This window comes from Sorex fumeus, unplaced genomic scaffold, assembly GCF_029834395.1.
Source record: "Sorex fumeus unplaced genomic scaffold, SorFum_2.1 ptg000020l, whole genome shotgun sequence".
Classification (NCBI taxonomy): domain Eukaryota; kingdom Metazoa; phylum Chordata; class Mammalia; order Eulipotyphla; family Soricidae; genus Sorex; species Sorex fumeus.
This window is the reverse complement of record NW_026606077.1, coordinates 14,803,687-14,822,633: the sequence shown is the minus strand read 5'-3', so window position 1 is coordinate 14,822,633 and position 18,947 is coordinate 14,803,687. Positions and strand designations below refer to the sequence as shown.

General features: G+C 61.1%; 1 protein-coding gene across 1 annotated transcript; it reads right to left on the bottom strand.

Annotated features, from left to right (window-relative positions):
• Positions 1–43: 43 nt before the first annotated feature.
• Positions 44–11,248, bottom strand: ZMIZ2 (zinc finger MIZ-type containing 2). Its single transcript, XM_056113441.1, is given in 20 exon segments — positions 44–601; positions 1,059–1,298; positions 1,372–1,541; positions 1,666–1,910; positions 2,287–2,355; positions 3,141–3,208; positions 3,627–3,784; positions 3,897–4,002; positions 4,259–4,469; positions 4,538–4,682; positions 5,331–5,394; positions 5,651–5,728; positions 6,060–6,191; positions 6,276–6,332; positions 6,334–6,513; positions 6,631–6,826; positions 6,946–7,148; positions 8,085–8,199; positions 8,279–8,408; positions 11,122–11,248. Coding segments are annotated over 19 exon segments (2,595 nt in total). The 5' UTR covers positions 8,329–8,408; positions 11,122–11,248; the 3' UTR covers positions 44–493.
• Between the last annotated feature and the right edge of the window lie 7,699 nt (positions 11,249–18,947).

Genomic DNA, 18,947 nt, shown 5'->3' with positions numbered 1-18,947 from the left:
CGCCCAGCTGGCTCAGGGCGGAGGACGAAGGAGAAGGCAGGGCCACCGGGAGGGAGACCTTTAATAGACGGCACAGACGGACGCTGGGCGCTGAGCCAGTGGTGCAAGGCTCCTCCCCAGGGCACGGGCTGGTGGAAGGAGGGGCGGGTGTGTGTGGTCTGGGGCTTTAAAAACACAACAGGGCTAAGTGCTCACTTTCCCGGGAGCAGGGGGCAGGGAGCTGGACACGTGGGCCAGCCTTGGGGGGCAGCAGTGTCTCCTTACACGTCCATTGTGCTTCAGTGTCCACCCCCGGCCTCCACCTGGGGCGGGGGCGGGAGGAGGAACCCCCACTGCGGGCCCGCGCCAGACACAGCACCCGCCCTGCTGCAGACCTGTGGGTCCCGAAAGAGCCGGAACACAAGGGTGGACACGACATGACATGGCCAGTGGGAGCAAGCAAGAGTGGCCAGACGGGGTCGCTGTGGGCGCGGGGCGGGGCGGGCGCTGCGGCTCAGCTGCTCTCGAACAGGGCGAGCAGCTCGTCGCTGCTGCTGCTGGGCAGGTCGGCCGGGCCCAGGTAGGGCAGAAGCTCGTCAGGGTTGCTCAGCTCTGGCAGCAGCTGCAGGCGGGCACAGGGTCGGGGCCAGGCTGGGCGTCGCAGGGCTGCAGCTCCCAGCCCCCTCCGCCCCTTGGCTGGCCCAGCGGTCCCGGGAGGGGGGTCAGGGCCTCAGCAGAGCCGGGGGAACCCGGGAAATGCCCGCTGCCTCGTGGGAGTGTCCTGTGGGACACTCAAGGGGCAGTGGCCTCCGTCTCAGAGGCCAGGGAGGCTCACAGGCCACCTGCATCAGGTCGGCCCAGACCCTTGGTCGCGGTCTCCAGAACCACATGCCACGGGCCACCTGAGAGTCTGGTGCTGGGCACGGGGACATGCCCCCCACCCCCACTCGTTGCCCAAGGGCAGCCATCGCCTAACCCCTGCTGCTCACTACATCTCAGGGCCAGCGTGGCTCCTCAGAAGCCCGTGGACACTGACTGACCAGCCCCCAAACGTCTTGGCACCCGGGGTCTGCACTCACGTCCAGGGCTGGTTCCGGGGCCTCCCCGCCACCAGGCATGGGGGGCCCCATTACACCCGTGGCAGGGTTAAAGGTCAGCTCGCCAGCTGGACCGGAGCTCACTTGGCGCAGGGGTTGCCGGGAGGTCGGGGAAGGGTCTGGGTGGTGCAGCTGGGGTCCCGGGGGGGCGCCGAGGCTGGGGGTGTGGAGTCCTGGCGGCCCAGGGTTGTGGGCTGTGTCCAGATGCCCTGCTGGTACCATCTGAGGGGGGAAGGAGAGCCTGGTACAGCCGCCCCACCACACCCTGGGGCCGGCCCCTGGGCTGGGCACTCACCTGGCCGGGGACGCAGGGGGTGGGCTTGTCTGGTGCCAGGAGGCTGCTGGGAATGTCAGACTGGTAGGAGATGGGGGGTGGTCCGGGGACGAAGTCAGGAAGCGTCGGGGTGCCAGGTGTGGTGGGCAGGAAGGAGTCGGGGAAGGGGCCGGGGCCCAGGAAGCCGGAACCTGAAGCAGGACAGGTAGGTCCAGGCAAGGGTCCTGCAGCTGCACACGCATGGGGTCCCAGGGCACCCTCAGCCCGCTCTCCGCCACACTGCACAGGGTCGTGGCTCAGTGCTCGCTTGCTCACCCTGGCTTGAGTAGTCGCCGGGGGCCGGGGCAGGGGGTGGCTGCAGGGGGGCAAAAGGGGCGGCCCCGGGGCCCAGGGCAGCGATCATGTCCATCACGCTGGGCAGCAGCACGTGGGCCGGGCTCACGGTGCGGCAGCGCTTCAGCACTGGCCCGTCCGCCTCCTCCTTGACGTGCAGCTCGGGCTTCACGGGCACCGGCCTCCAGCTGCATGTGGGGTCGATGGTGACCTCCTCATAGTCAGAGCTGCGTGGACAGAGCAGGCTCAGCACCCGGCAGCACCACGTAGACGCTCAGAGCCCACCAGAGAGATGGGAAAGCGGGCAAGGGGCTTCTTGTGCACCCGCCGACCCGCTTTGATTCCCCACAGGGTCTGCCAAGCACCCTCCAGGAAGGATTCCTGGGCACAGAAATAGGACTCATCCCTGAGTACCATCAGGTGTGGCCCAAACACCAAAATCAAACAAACGCTCACAGCCAGCCAGCACATTCCCACGTCCTCGTGTACACGGTGTCCTAAGACACACTGGCAGGATGGACAGGGCGCTCAGGCTCTTCTGTGGTGCCCCAGCAAGGACACGGCTGGTTGGGCCGGGGTCTGTGGCGGGAAGGGGACACTCACTTCTGAATGTAGATCAGGATGCCCAGCATGTACTGGTCCACCTCTAGGCCCTCCAGCAGCGCTGTCTTGCTGCAGAGGACAAAGGGACGGGCTTGGGGCCTTGCTCTTCCTGGACTGAGTGTGTGCCAGCCCGCGTGAGCCCACATGGTGCCCTGGGCCAGGTTCTGCCCGGAACCCCAGTACCTGGCAGAGCATTTCTTGGAACTGTGTGTGACAGGTGCTGAGGACGCCTTTCAACAGGCGAGAACCCATTCCTCACACACACACAGGGTCCCCACCCCTGACACACACACATGGGCTCCTCCTGTGCCTGACACACTCACGGGTACCCTGTACAGGACATGACACACACACGCCCCTCCCCCCGTCCCTGACACACACATATATGCCCCCCTATCCCTGATACATATACCCCCACTGCCCCTGTTCCTGATACACACACACGCAGGCCCCCTCCCTGATACACTCATACACACACTCTCCCCCTGTTCCTCACACACACACACACACACACACACACACACACACACAGACTCCCCCCATCCTTGATGCAGACACACAGACACACACACGCCCCCCTGTTCCTGACACACACATACTCACACACAGCCCCCCATCTCTGACACATACACAGGTCCCCCCATCCCTCACACAAACACATACACACCCCTCCCCATCCCTACACACCCCCACAGACTTCCCGTCCCTGATACACACACACACGCACACACGCGCGCACACACACACACACACACGCACACACACGGGCCCCTGTCCCTCTCTCTCTCTCTCTCTCTCACACACACACACACACACACACACACACACACGGGACCCCCGTCCCTGACACTCACTTGCACACGGGGCATCTCCAGGTCCCCCGCTCACAGTTGAGCTGCAGGTAGGACTCCAGGTCAAAGCACTGTGTAGAGAATGGAAATGAGGGCTGCGGACTCTGGCAGCTCCTGGTGCAGGGGCACAGGGTGGGGTACAGGGCGCGGAGGGGAGACAGTGTGAGGGCCCGGGGGTGGAGCACAGGAAAGCCCCAGCACTGGGCTCTCAGGCAACTGGCGGGGGGGCCACGCCACCCCAGACAGGCTCCGCGGGGCTAAAGCCGGGCCAGAGAGCTGGGCTGAGCGTGTCCACACAGGGAGGCGCAGGAAGCAGCTGGGACCCCCAGTCTCGCCTCTTAGAACCGAGACCCCTGAAACCGGAAGAACCCTCGTGCTTGGAGGAACGAGCTCTCAGAGCAACAGGGACCGGCAGAGCCGCCAGCAGGCGCTCAGAGTAGAGTGCTTGGGTTGGCACTCCGGGCCCGCAGGGCTGCGCTGCGCACCCACCTGTATGTGGCGGCAGTCGTGGCCTCGTGCAGGAAGCTGGATCCTGCGGAAGGTGATGGGACACTTGAGGGACACTTTGATGGCTGTCTGCTCCACACCGTCCTCTCCGTTGGGGCCAGGGGTGCCGGGGATGGTGCCGCTGCTGAAGTTCCGCTTAACTGGTGACGTCAGGGGACAGCTGTGAGCCCAGGGCTGCTGAGCAGGGCCACCACTGAAGGCCGCCCAGTCCCGCGGCCCTGGGAGCTGGCACCACTGTGTGCAGGTACTCACTCTTGGTGATGCAGTGTTCGGCGGGCAACAGGCGCTTCTTGAGGAGGCCCTGGAGCACGGAGCGCACGGCCGGCCGGTGCACCAGCTGCAGCACGAAGAGGTGGGACTGCGGAGGGAGCATGAGTCAGGGCTCAGGCCAGGCCAGGCAGCCCCAGCATCCCGCGCCTGACAGAGGAATGCCTGCAGGCCCATGGACAGGGCTGGGGCTGCTGCTACCCAGGAATGACCTCGGCGCCCGCCGGCCCCCTCCAGATGAGTCTCTTCCCAGCGACCCGGTCCCGCTGAGAGGGCGAGGCCAGACGGCGCTGCACCACCTCCATCAGCACTGAACCCCCTTGCCCTGCCTGGCCCACGGCACTCACGCAGCAGCACGCCGTGACGGTGATCTGGATGGTGTTGCGGCCCGGCTGGCACACGTGCTTCAAGTGCAGGGGCTTGTGGGAGGTCTTGTTGTCGCCGCGCTCGATGGTCAGGGGGGTGGCGTTGACGCTGACCTGCACCGACGCCGGCCAGTTGGTGTTCATCTGCCGGTCCTCGTGGTGGTAGCACTTGAACTGCAGCTCCAGGTCGGGCCTGCGAGTGGAGAGGGCGGTGGGCGGGGCGGGGCAGGGCGGGGCGGGGTGGGGGGCAGCTCGGCTCACCTTAGCATCAGCGTCTTATAGACCGAGTCCCGCAGCTGGAAGGCGTGGTTGCTGACCGCCAGGTTGTGCTGCAGGCGGAAGGGCTCGAGCACCACGCCGTCACGCACCGGGAAGGTGAGCCGCAGCTCGTCGCACGGGCCACTGCCTGGAGCAGGTCCGCAGGTGAGGCGGGGGCTCTGCACCGTCCCAGGACCCGCACCGCATCCAGGCCTTGGCCAGGGGTCCAGGGCGCCAGCTCCAGCGGGTGCATGTGTCCTGACTCGGGGTCGGGGCGGGCGCATGTGTCCTGACTCTGGGGTACCCGAACCCTCCAAGGGCAGCAGGACCCTGGCTCTGCCCCTCTGGTCTCCTGTTCAGTGGCCGGTGCCCCAGTCACCAGCAGGAACCCACCTCCAGCCCAATCAGCCACAAGGTGCTTCCGCAGCTCTCGGGGTCTGGAAAGCCAAGGAGGTGACAGGCCACCTGCTGTAGCCAAGCAGGTGCTAGGGGGTCAAGGCCAGCTTGGTGGCCCCCGGAGGCCTCTGTCTCTGGGCCACACCCTGTGTCCTGCGGGGTCCCTCCCGCGGAGCCAGGGGACCTGGTGCTGCTGGTTTGTCTCTTTCAGCACAGGAGCTGCTGCCATCTCACAGATCAGGACTTCCCAGCCGGGAATGGACTTGGGGGTCATCAGTCTCCTGAACTTGGGGGGCGGTGCTCCAAGGTCCCGGCGTGGGGCGGGAATGTGCGTTTCCCATGGAGGGTCATGCTAGACCTTGGTCCACAGACTGGGCAGTCTGCAAGTGGTGGCACTCACCAGGTGACGGGTGTAGGGTGCTCACGCTGGGCTTGAGGTCAGGCAGGAATGCAGACTTGACTTCCTGATGGGTGGACATGAAGGGGATGCTGCCGCGGGGGCCTATGGCAGGGGGTTGCTGGGGTAGCCAGGGATGGAACGGGGGTGGGGGGCTGTGGGGTTGAGCACAGGCAAGGCACAAGAGTCGGGGTGGGAGTCTGCTCAGGCCCACCCCCAAGGGAAGGTGGGCAGAAAGATGCGGGGTGGTCCCAGAGCACCGGGCAGGGGTCCCCGGCCTCCTGCCTGGCCATTCTCCCTGCACCTCCCGCCAGCCACCGTACCCCGCTCAGGCTGGGCTGGCCGTAGGCGACGCTGGCCCCGCTGAAGCTGCCACCCTGCCCGCTGAGCTCCTCTGTGGGCTGCAGAGACAGAAGCAGGGGTGCGGGCCGGGCTGGACACGGGCACTGGGCAGTCCCAGCCCCTCCCCCAGCACTGGCCTCCGTCTTCTGCCCTTTGCTCTCTACGTTTGCCAGCGCAGAGAGGAGCACACTGGCTTCCCAGTCAGGGATCCTCATCCTGGGAGCCAGGGTCAGCGCCGGTCCGGGTGTGCCCGGCAGCCTGCCAGGGCTGGGCTTCCGCGGGGCAAGCGGCAGGAATGGGACAGTGTCCACAAAGGACAGACAAGTGACGCGGGTGCTGGGGGGGGGGGGGAGGGGTACAGAACCGAGAGCTCCCTGAGGCCTCCCTCACCTTGTAGTGCAGCCCAGGGGCCCCTGACGTGGGCAGGGACTGCCTGTGAGCCGGGTAGGAGGACGGGGCTGGGTGCTGTCCAGGCCCAGGCACGTACTGGCCCCCCGGCAGGTACTGCTGCGCTGGGTACACCTGCAGACAGGAGCAACAAGATGCGGGCGGCCCAGCACAAGAGTCGGGGTCTTGTGGTTCCTCCAGGGCAGGGCGCTCACTCACCTCGCTCGAGTAGGTCCTTTTGAGTCCCTGCCGGGGCAGCTGCTGGGTCTGGGGGGGGGCCCGGGTAGCTGTGCTGGGGCAGGCGCTGTCCTGTATACAGGGGCGCCATGCCAGCCGCGCGGGCGGGGCTCATGCCTGCAGGGCCCATCAGCCCCCCGACGCCGCTTGGGTTGAGGCCGCCGGGCCCGCGGGCTCCTCCATGCTGCAGGAACTGACTGAACGGCTGCCCGGCCCCCATCTAGGGAGGGGAGAGGGGCCCAGTGCCCGGATGTAGGCCCCGCCCCAGCCCACCCTTCACCAGCCCTTCCCCCGCACGTTGCAGACCCCTTCGGTCCAGACTCGCGCCCCGCCTCACCGCTCCATACTGGCCCAGCTCCTGGCTCTGCTTCTCTTGTAGGGCGGCCACGGTGGCTGTGGCCGTGGCCGTGGCCGTAGCAGCGGCGGCGGCAGCCACAGCGGCGGCAGCGGCCGCTTGCGTGAAGTCCGTGGAAGGCCGTGCGGCATGCGAGGGGACGCCCAGGCCCGCAGGTCCCCCCGGGCCCCCGGAATACCTGTGGGAGAGCCATGGCTCAGCCCAGTCAGGGAAGTCCCGTCCCCTCCGCACACCCAGGCCCACTCACACAGCTGCAGGTGCAAGGTGGGGGGGGGGGGCGGGTGCGGTCCAGCTTACCCGGTGCTGAAGCCAGTGGTCCCCGGGTAGCCCCCGCGGCTGTACACCCCTTGCTGCACATAGCCCTTGGCGGCGCCCCCCTCACCAAATGTCGGCTGTCCGAGGCCCTGTGGGGAGCTGAGGGCAGAGCCACTGCCCGCCATGCCAGGCATCACGGAGCTGCCGGGGGGGCTCCCTGCAGGGCCCATGGTGCTCCCCAAGACCTAGGAGGGAGACAGAGGCACTGACAGGGACCGGCCATCACATGGTTTCCAGCAGATCCTCTTCATGCCACAGAGTCCCCATGGCAGAAAGGCTGGGGAGCAGAGGCAGGGAGGCAGGAAGGCCAGGGAGCAGAGGCCAGGAGGCAGGAGGCTGGGGAACAGAGGCCAGGAGGTAGGAAGGCCGAGGAGTAGAGGCTGGGAGGCAGGGAGGCCGGGGAGCAGAGGCCGGGAGGCAGGGAGGCCAGGAAACGGAGGCCGAGAAGCGGAGGCCGGGAGGCAGGGAGTCCGGGGAGCAGAGGCCAGGAAGCAGGGAGTCCGGGAGACAGAGGCCAGAAGGCCAGGGAGCAGAGAGGCCGGGGAGCAGAGGCACGAGGCAGGGAGGCCAGGGAGCAGAGGCCAGGAGGCAGGAAGGCCAGGGAGCAGAGAGGCCAGGGAGCAGAGGCCAGGAGGCAGGGAGGCCGGGAAACAGAGGCCAGGAGGCAGGGAGTCCAGGAAACGGAGGCCGAGAAGCAGAGGCCGGGAGGCAGGGAGTCCGGGGAGTAGAGGCTGGGAGGCAGGGAGGCCAGGGAGCAGAGGCCAGGAGGCAGGGAGGCCGGGAGACAGAGGCCAGGAGGCAGGAAGGCCAAGGAGCAGAGAGGCCGGGGAGCAGAGGCACGAGGCAGGGAGGCCAGGAGGCAGGAAGGCCAGGGAGCAGAGAGGCCGGGGAGCAGAGGCCAGGAAACAGAGGCCAGGAGGCAGGGAGGCCAGGAAGCAAAGAGGCCGGGAGGCAGGGAGGCTGGGGAGCAGAGGCCAGGAGGCAGGGAGGCCGGGGAGCAGAGGCTGGGAGGCAGGGAGGCTGGGGAGCAGAAGCCGGGAGGCAGGGAGGCTGGGGAGCAGAGACCAGGAGGCAGGGAGGCATGGCTTGACATGGGGTTCCAGTCTGCATCAACTTCTCACCTGGTTCGGTGCTGCGTTGCCCACTCCCCACACGGTCGTGACCACAGACAGGGACCCTGCAGGCTGAGTGACGCTCTGCTGCCACGGCACCGCCTCGTAGGCGAATGGACCATCACTGCAAAGGGAGCAGGCGGGCCCATTCAGCCGGATTGGGGTCCATGCATTCCCGTCCCATGGGGGTGCTCCTGGCTCACCTGTGTGGTGTGGGGGGCAGGGCAGGTTTCATGGGGTTCATGGGGTTCATTGGCTTGAGAGCAGCCTAAAGGCCAGGTCCACGGGGTGCAGGTCGCGGCTGCCCTGGCACTTCGGCGGGGCTCGGCTGTTCTGCAGGAACAGGAGGGTAGACTTCAGCAGCGAGGGGCGGGGGGGGGCCTTGTGCGGGGGTCCCCAGAAACCACGTGGCACCCCCTCCCCGGCACACAGCTGTGCTCCACCCCTGCAGCTCACAGGCCATGGAGGCCACATGGGCGAGGCACCCTGTGAGGGGGAAGGCCTCAGAACTCCCCTCTGGGCTCCTCTCACATCCACAGGGGACACTGAGGCAGAGGCGAGGCCCTCCCAGACCCACCTCTCAGTGCTGAGCTTCCAGAACAAGCCTTTCTGTGGTGCATGAGCCCTGATCCCCAGTGCCCTCGGAGCCCCCACTCTGACCTCCCTGCGTGCTGACCACGACCCTTTCACAGTGCCGCCGTGGGCCGGGACCCGATCTCAGATCCGCTCTGCACTGGGGTGAGCTGATGGCCCATCCACACTGGGCCCAGTGCCCACCCCAGGCGACTCCACCTCTGGAGTGTGCCTCACTGGCCCGTTCCCCGCTAGGGAGGACTCAGAGAGGAAAGGGCAGCTGAACGCCTACTCACCCCTGCACCCCCACATCAGATCCCACAAGAAAGCAGGGAGCAGCCAGCAAAGTAGTTCCAGGAGGTCCTAAGGCTTGAGCGGGAAGCGAAATAGGACCGCTGTGCGGGGAGCAGAGGGAGGAGTGGGCACCAGCAGAAACCCCCACTCTCTCTCAGGCAGGGTCCAGAGCAACCCTAGGGCACACGCCTGCAGCCGGGCTCCACGGACTATGTCCAGAGGTCCCATGCGGGACTCAAGAGGCCAGGGCAGCTTACAGACCCTGACCTGACTTCTTTCGTTGTTTGTTTTGTTTTTTTGTTTCTGAGCTACACCTGGCGATGCTCAGGGGCTACTCCTGGCTCAGGGGCTACTCAGGAATCACTCCTGGTGGTGCTCGGAGGACTCTATGGGACGCCGGGACGGAGAGCGGGTTGGCTGCGTGCTAGTCCTCTGGCCCTGACCTGATTCTGACAAAGATGCAAATGTCACATACCACTGACAGGACAGCCCTGCCCACAGAGGCAGTGAGCACCCCAGGCACGAAACCAAAAGGACTGAAATGCCACACAAACGCACCGCACACGGAGAGAAGCGGCACGGGCACAGGTCTACATGCCAACATGAAACAAGGGAATCTCTTGTTTGTTTTCATGTCTTCCGGGGCACATCTAGCAATGTCAGGGTCACTCCTGGCTCTGCACCCAGGGATCACTCCTGGCAGGCTCAGGAGACCATGTGGGAGGCTGGGATGGAACCTGGGTCGGTCGCATGTAAGGCAAATGCCCTCCCCACTGTGCAAACGCTCCGGCCCCTGCTTGTAGAGGGGGCTGGCAGGGGGACAATGGCAGGAACTGACCGAGGGCCATGAAGGTTGAGCACTCTACCACGAGTCACATCCCAGCCCTGGAAACGGTGAGCCTTTAAGGAAACCCACAGGCAGACTGGGTGGGAACAGATGCAGCACAAGGGTCCTCGGATCAGTTCACTCCCCAGCACTACACAGTGTGACCCTGAGCACTGTACCGGGAAAAGCCCAGTCCAGCTCCGAGCAATGTCAGGCAGAGCCCCACAACTGAAAAAAAAAAAAAAGAAAGAAGAAAATCCTTGGCATCTAGAAAAACGCGGACTTAGCATCAAGCAGGTGCTCCGTGAAAAGAAGGGTGGAAGGCCTGTGGTCTGAGCAAGCAGGGCAGGAGGAAGTCAGTCAGGCCATGCCTGCTGCCCCGCACCTGTCAGTACAGGGCTCATGAAATCCAGGTGCTGCAGCAATGAACATGAGGCCCACGGGGGCAGCGGACAGCAGAGAACTGATGCTCAGGTTAAAGATGAAGCCCTGCTCAGGCACGGGAGCAGCGTGACAGCGAGCCTGCCCAAGGCTCCTCCGACACGAAGCAAACTGCCCCAATGTTGCCACAGCACACCTGGACAGCAGGTCGGGCAGGGCAAGCCTCCAGCCCAGCCCCGATCACAGCCCCAGGTCTGGGAGCCACAGAACAGACAAACCAGCTGTGCTCCCTGCAGAGGGCCTGCTCCGAGGCAGGAGGACCACTGCAACAGGCACTGGACACCAGGGAGCGGACAGTCAGCCCCCCAAAGCCAACACGCTGCATGACCACCTCAATGAGATGCCCAGGAAATGACAAAATCACAGACTTGGGGCAAAGCCGCGGGGCTCTCGTGGGGAGGAAGCAGGTGCGGGCATGGGGCTGACATGCTCCGAGGGACCCTGTGGGCGTGGGCATGAGGGGCAGGGTGCTGAGGCTGTCTCTGGGGGATGACATCTGGCCCTTCTCCGTGTCCTTCCGCAGTTTTACAGGTGCTGCCCCAGGCAGGCCGGGGAAGGCCCCTCGGCCGCTTCTGACAGTTGCATGTCGATGATCAGAGACGGGAAACGGGGGAGGGGGGGAGCTCAGAGACGGAAGCGCAGGAAGGGCACCTGCCTTGCCCAGAATGAACCCGGGCTCCATCCCGGCTCCCCATAGGGCTCCCCCCCGCCCCCAGCACCACCAGGAGTGGTTCCTGAGCACCGCCCACAATAAAAAAGAAGAATAAAACTGTCTCCCGGAATGCCTGCGACCGGCCGATCCGACCCCAGATGTGGGGCTGGAGACACAAAGGGCGGGAGAGCGGAAGACCTCGGCCTCGGTGCAGGGCAGCCGGGGCGGGGGGCAGGTGGAGGCTGCCGGTGGGCACCCACCGTGCTGGGGGAATTCCAGTGCTCTGCTGTCAGACCACAAGCATTTCCAGCTCCCCAGTGGGCGGCGGCTTCCTGCCGGGTCCTGCGCACAGGGCGGGCGGGCGGCCGTGCTGTGCTGTGCCAGCCGAGCCCCGGGCGGGCGGGCAGGCGGGCAGGCGGCGTTGCCACCGGGCAGTGTCGGGTTACACCTCCTCCAGGGGCAGCTCCCCGGCACCTTCCAGCGGCCAATGCGAGTGACCCCCGCCCGGGATGCTCCGCGTCGCGCTGTCGGACGGACGGACGGGGCAGGAGAGCCCAGAGTCCCGGGAGGGCGCGGGGCAGGCGGGGCCGAGTCCAGCTCACTCACCTGTGAGGGCACGACGGGGACAGGCACTGTGAGTGCTGGGGCTCACCCGGAAGGCACGGACCCACACACTGACAAGGCCAGGCGCCACGCGGGGCCTCAGTTTTCCGGCGTGGGAAATGGGTACGCGGCGGCCACCGGGGGATGGGAGACAGGTGGACACCTGGCCTTGTCAGTCATTCACCGGCGCTGGCCTAGCCCGGGCGCCAGGGGCCCTCCCCTCCTGGCCCTGGCCGCAGGCCCCCCGCGCGGGGTGTCGGCCCCTCGCCCGTCCGGCCCCGGGAGGGCGGTCAGGGCGCCCCAAGCGCGGCCCCGGCCCCGCGGCCCTCCCGGGAGCAGCGGCCAGCGCGGGCAGAGGCGGGGACGCGGGAGACCCACGAAGGCCGGCGACGGGCGCCCGGCCCGCAGGCGGGCGGCCAGGTCGGGGCCCGCCGGTCCGACCGCCGCCCCGCGCCCCGCGGACTCACCTGGGCCCGGCCGGCCCGCGCTCAGCCCGCCGCCCGCGCCATCGCGCCGCCCGCGCCCCGGCACAATGGAGCCGCCGCGCTCCATGCATATGCATGACGTTCATGCATATGCATGACGCCGGCCACGCCCGCTCAGGCCGGAGCAGCCGAGCCCAGAGTCATCGGCGGGCGGCCGCGCGCACAGCCCCGCCGCCCGCGCCCTCGCGCACGTTCCCGACGGCGCGGACCCCTCCAGCTCGCGCTGCGGGCGGGCGGGGCAGGGGCGGGGTGAGGACGGGCAGGGCAGGGGTGGGCGGGGTAGGGGCGGAGCGGGACGGGGCGGGGTAGGAGCGGGGAGGAGCTGGGTTGCCGGGAGGGCAGGGCAGGGCTTTCGGGGGCGGGGCCTTCGGGGCGGGGCTCTCGGGGAGGGGCGGGACTTCCGAGAAGGGGTGGTGCTGCCGGCGGGGCGGGGCTACCGGTGGGGGGGCGGGGCTATCGGCGGTACGTGACTTGTGGACTAGGGCCACGGGAGGGGGCGTGCCCAGGGCGGGCCCGAGAGGCCGAGCGTCCCGGTTGGGGGCGTGGTAAATGATCGGGGCGGGGCCGGGGCGGGGCCGGTTCCGCGGAGGTGCGCTGTCCCAGCACCGCGGCTGGGAGCCTCGTCGTGCGGGTGGCGCGGACTCCTTAACTACAGGACTCACTCCCCCAGGTGAAACTAGCAGCTCTGGACTGTGTCGTTGCCACAATTATCTACGGCTTTTCCTATGCTCCCTCTTGGAAAACCACATCCTCCCAATCATCTGCAATTGATCAATTTTGGTGATGAAATGCACATATGCTTTCGCCACTTTCATGGTCCCTGCGCCCAGTTAAGCGCCATCAAGCACATGCGCGCACAATCCAGCTCCAGAACTTGTTTCTCTCTCCCATTAAACACTAACCCTAGGGCGGGGAGGGTGCTCAGCCTGCATGAATCCTTAATTCCACCCTGGCTCCACTTCCCTCCCACCAGTACTGGGGACAGTGGGGTGCTGAATCCCTGATGGAGCCTCCTATTTTTAAAAACTACAGGTGCCAGAGTGACAGTACAGCAGGGAGGACGTTTGTCTTCAACACAGTGGAACCAGCTTCCAGTGATCCCTGAGCGCACAAACCAGAAGTAAGCCTTGAGCACTGCCAGATGTGGCCCCAAAACCAAAATAAATAAATAAATAAAAATTGAAAAGGACAGGCCTGAGAGGTCAAAGTGATAGTATAGCTGGTAGAGTGCTTCCCTTGCACACCGCAGACCCAGGTTCCATCCCGGGCATTCCATATGGCTCCTGAAGCCACACAGTGAATGATTCCAGAGAGCAGAGCCAGGAAGAAGCCCTGAGCAGCACCGGGTGTGGCTCCAAAACCAAAATATAATAGCACTGTCCTCCCGTTGTTCATTGATGTGCTCGAGCAGGCCCAGTAACATCTCCGTTGTGAGACTTGTTACTGGTTTGGGCATATCAGATACGCCACAGGGAGCTTGCCAGGCTTTGCTGCGTGGGCGAGATACTCTCGGTAGCTTGTCGGGCTAATAATAATAATAGACTGAGGATACAGCTTCAGGCTCCAAGTTAGATCCCCACAATCACAGCTTCAGCCCAGCATTGCCCTAGCAAAGGCACCTCAGAGACAGTTGTGTTTGGCCCCTCTTTTGCTTTTGGGCCATACCAGGTGGTGATCAGGGAAGATTCCTGGCTTTGTACTCAGGAATCAGTCCCGGTGGGCTCAGAAACCATATAGGGTACAGGGGATCAAACTGGGGGTGACTGTGTGCAAGGTAAGCACCCTCCCTGCTGTGCTATCTCTCTGGCCCCATATGTTTGGCCCCTCTTTAAAAAAACAAACTTTTTAAAAAAGCAACATTAAATTCCCATGCCTCTGCCAAACCAGCTTTTACTTCTCTCTCTATGAGTTTGACTTCTCCATATAAATGGAATCAGGTCCTTCATTATGTTGCAATTAACTATGTTGTAGCCAGTCTCAGAAGTTCCTTCCTTTTGAAGGCTGAATAATATTCATTGTGTGGCTAGACCATATGCTATTTCTTTGTTCTTGGATCCATAGTAAACCCCAGTTACTTTTTTTGCTATTGAAATGTCTTCCTTCAAATGACCTGAATCTTGTCTTCTGCTTCCTTTGCAAAATGTTAGTTCACTGAACAAGTATGTCGGACCTGCTCTATGCCAGGCACTGGCTAGGCTCTGAACCCTGACCTGTCCCAGGCGATCATTCTGAGGAGGACTGTCTATTCCTGGGAGAGAGGATGAAAATAAGACTGGAGTAATAGGACAGCGGGGAAGGCATTTACTTTGCATGCCATCGACAAGGGGTTCAATCCCTGGCACCACATCTGGTCCACTAAGCCCCACCAGAAGTGATTCCTGAGCCTGATCAGAGCCAGGAGAAAACCCTGAGCACTGCCTGATATGGCCCCAAAGCCAAAATTAAGAAGGATAATAATAAAAGAAAGCAAGAGCAGGGTTGCAGAGCACTATCTAGTAGGAGGTGTGTAAGGGACAGCTGCTTCTGCCTCTGTTTCAGCCTCAGTTTCCCTCTGTAGCCTGGAGGCCGAAAGTCCAGCGCTAAGGTGCAGGGAAGGTTTTGGGGGCCCTTGATGTCCCACACCCGTGTCTGATATCTGCATTCTCTCTTGTCCACTCTAGGTCCTCTGAGCAGCCAGAAGGATTTGTCCTGAATTGCAGGCCCAATGACCAACACATGTCCCTATTTAAAAGCCTCTGGTTTCTCTCCACTGCCTTTTGTTTTTAGAGGGCCATACCAGGTGGTGCTCAGATATGACTCCTGGCTCTGCCCTCAGGGGTCACCCCGGGCGGGGCTCAGGTCCTAGGGATCATGCTTGACTTGGCTGCATGCAAGGCAAACACTCTCTGGCTTTTGAAAATATCTATTATGTTCTCCTATAGCCACATTTTTTCTTTTTTCTCCTTGTGTGCCACGTCCATACAAGTGTCCATACCACAAACATAGATCATGCAAAGTTTATCCCTCCCTCTCTCCTCCCCCTCCCTCCTTCCCTCCCTCCCTCCCTCCCTCCCTCCTTCCTTCCTTCCTTCCTTCCTTCCTTCCTTCCTTCCTTCTTTCCTGCCTTCCTTCCTGCCTTCCTGCCTTCCTGCCTTTCTCCTTTTTATCTTTATTGGTGCAGGGGCCATACCTGGCGATGCTGGGGGCTAGGATCACTCCCTTGTTTGTGGGTTACCAGCAGGGCTACTTCTAGCGGTGCTTGGGGGCAGGCAGTGCCAGGGATCCAACCCAGAGCCTCATAGATAGTGCGATGTACCCCTTGAGCCATACCCCCAGCTCTGTACTTGTTTCAATATGCAACACACACACACACACACACACACACACACACACACACACACACACACAAGGCCAGAGACATACTTCAATAGTAGAGTGTGTGTCTTGCATGTATGAAGTCCTGGGTTTGGTCCTTGGCACCAAAAACTAAATATAAACACATATACATATATCACACAAGTCATAGTCACACACACACACACACACACATACACACACTGTTGAACTGGTCTAACCACACTCGCTTTTGCCCCTGAGTGGCTTCTGACAATCTCCCAAGGACACAATTCTCCCAGTTTATCAATGTGGTCATCACACAGGGGCACTGAGCCCAGACCACAGCTGCCGCCCACCTCTGCTCCCTGTTCAGACTCTAGGCAGCCCCACTGGCATCCTTTACTGCCTGGTGTCCAGGCAGACAAGGGCTTTGCCTTGGCCAATGGCTCTTGCGCCTCTACTGACGGAGACTGTGTCAGAAGGCCTGGAATTTTTCCAAACACCCAGGTTTTCTCTGGAGATGAAGTGCGTCTGCGTCCCTTGGGTGGTTCCCTCATGAATAATTCGGATGACTAACTGAGCTGGAACTTCCACATGCAATTCTCTGTGTAATTTCTCTGAGGATTGAAACAAAGCCCAGATGAACAAGCCTGGGTGTTGGCTGGTCCCCTGCTGGGCCTTGCTGGTTGGGCCCACAGTTAAGTGGGTGTCTGGTATCTTCATTGGAAAGACTCCTCTCCACTCCCAATCCTCCCCACAGAGACCGTTTACTCCATAAATGTTTCTGAAGAAGGATGTGTTCAGTGTGTGACTTTTATCCTGTTTCAGTCAAGCAGGCGTTGAATCATGTCAAAACATGATTTTGGGGACTGGAGAGATAGTACAGTTTCTCTGCATGAGGCTGACCCAGTTTCAACGCCCAGGTCCCCATCGGATCCCTTGAGTCCTGCCAGGAGTGATCCCTGAGTGCAGAATCAGGAGTAAGCCCTGGGCACTGCCAGGTATGGCCCATAAACCAAAACCAACAAACAAGGTGATCTTGGGTGCTGTATCAAATCTCAAGTGGCATCATTCCTAAGGGAATTGAATTCGAATTTAAGAAAGACCCTCAATTTAAGAAATAAACCAGAAGTGAGGGCTTCTGGTTTATTTCTTTCAGGGGTTGGGCCAAACCTTCCTGTGTGCGGGGGTCCCTACTGGGGGTGCGGTGTGCACGTAGCCCTGGGGTTCAAGCCTGTGCCTTCCACGTCCAAAGCATGTGCTACTCCCCACCCCTGCGAGGGGTGTTGGCGGCGTCTGGCTTACTCACTGTTATATTTCTAGCACTGAAAAACAGTACCTGGAAAACGGAATCTCAGTGAAAATTTATTCGGGGCTAGAGAGATAGTGGCCTTGCACGTGGCCAACCCAGGATCAATCTCAGCACCTCGCATGGTCCCTCAAGCCCCACCAGAAGTGATCCCTGAATGCAGAGCCAAGAGCATTACTGATGTGGTCCAAAAAACAAAGACACCCTTCCTCACCCTGGTCCTTCCTCTGTACTTGCTGTCCTTCCACCCTGCCACTGCTGGTGTGGGGCAGTGTGACCTCACTGTCCAGGCAGAGCTTGGCTAGGCCCCTGGCCCCTTGCTTGGTGGCAGCCATGCTCTGTTATTGGGACTGCCCCTTCCATGCCTGTTTCTCTTCTGATACAAATCTCAACCAGGGGCCAGAGCCATAGGGCAGTGGGGAGGGCATTTGCCTTGCACGTGATCTGGCACTCTGCGGTCCTCTGAGCACCCCCAAGAGTGATCCCTGAGCACAGAGCCAGGAGTAATCCTGGAGCATTGCTGGGTGTGACCCCAAAATAAGCAAATCCCCCCCAATCTCAATATGTCCAGATAGACTCTCCCCTTATGACTGCTGAGTCCCTCAGTGACTGCTGCTCTCCGGGACCCCCTGCTCCCCAAATTTGAGTCCCACACACAAAGGGTCCCAGCCCTGCCAATCTTCTCTGCTTTTTCTCTTCTGGTGTTGGTGGGGGGCTGTGTAGTGCCAGGGCTCAGATCTGGGGCTCTGCATGCAGATCATATGCTCTTATTTTTTTTTCATTTAAAAAGATGTCTTATTGATTAAGGTTTTTTTTCTTTTTTCTTTCTTTTTCTTTGGGGGGGGGGAGTCACACGGTGAAGCACAGGGGTTACTCCTGGTTCTGCACTCAGGAATTACCCCTGGCGGTGCTCAGGGGACCAGATGGGATGCTGGGAATCGAACCCGGGTCGGCCACGTGCAAGGCAAATGCCCTACCTGCTGTGCTATTGCTCCAGCCTCTTAAGGTGTTATTTATTTATTTATTATTATTATTAGTGAAACTCCATGAGGTACAGTTGTAGACTTACAAACTTTCATGCTTGGGGTTTCACTTACACAATGATCGAGTACCCATTCCTCCACCAGTGTCCATTCTCCGCCACCAGTGATCCTAGTAGCCCTCTCACCCCCACACCCCATCCCTCCACCCCTGCCTCTGTGGCAGGGCATTCCCTTTTGCTCACTCTTTCCTTCAGGTTCTTGTAGTTTGCAATAGAGGTATTGGCTGGCCATCGTGTTCAGTCTATAGTCTACTTTCAGCACGCATCTCACATCCCGAGCGAATCCTCCAAACATCCTTTACTTGGTGTTCCCTTCTCTATTTGAGCTGCCTTTCCCCCCAGCATGTGCTGCCGACTTCCAAGCCCTGGAGCAGATCTCCTGGTACTTATCTCAACTATTCTTGGGTGTTCAATTCCCATTCTGTTACTTTATATTCCCCAGATGAGTGCAGTCTTTCTATGTCTGTCTCTCTCTTTCTGGCTCATTTCACTTAGCATGATACTTTCCATGTAGAACCACTTGTATGTAAATTTCATGACTTCAGATTTTCTAACAGCTGCACAGTATTCCATTGTGTAGATGTACCAAAGTTTCTTTAACCAGTCATCTCTTCTCAGGCATTTGGGTATTTTCCAAATTTTGGCTATTGTGAACAGTGCAGCAATGAACATAGAAGTGCAGATGTCATTTCGACTGTACTTTTTTGCCTCTCTGGGATATATTCCCAGGAATGGTATTGCTGGGTCAAATGGGAAGGACTCTCCTTCACTGCTCTTTTTTTTTTTTATATTGAATTATCATTAAATAGACCATTACAAAGCTGTTCATGATTGGGTTTCAGTCACACAAAAATCCAACACTCACCCTTTCACCAGTGTACATTTCCCACCACCAATGTCCCCCGTTTCCCTCCCACCATCCCCCAATACCGTCCACCCCACCCTCTGCCTCTACATCTCTGGCAGGCTCTTTTCTTCTTTTCTCTCTCTTCTTTTGTGCATTATGGTTTTCAATGCAGGTGCCAAGAGGTCATGGTGTTTGTTCAGGGCATTCAATATGTTTTTTTTGGGGGGGTCACACCTGGCAATGTGTGACCAATGTGTAACCAGGGATTACTCCTGAGTCTGCACTCAGGAATTATTCCTGGCGGTGCTCAGGGGACTGACTATATGGGATGCCGGGGATCAAACCCAGGTCAGCCGCACACAAGGCAGATACCTACCCGCTATACTATTGCTCTGGCCCCCTTCAGTATTTTTATCGCAAAGGTAAGGCTGTAGTAGCTTTTTTTTTTTTTTTTTTTTTTTTTTTTGCTTTTTGGGTCACACCCG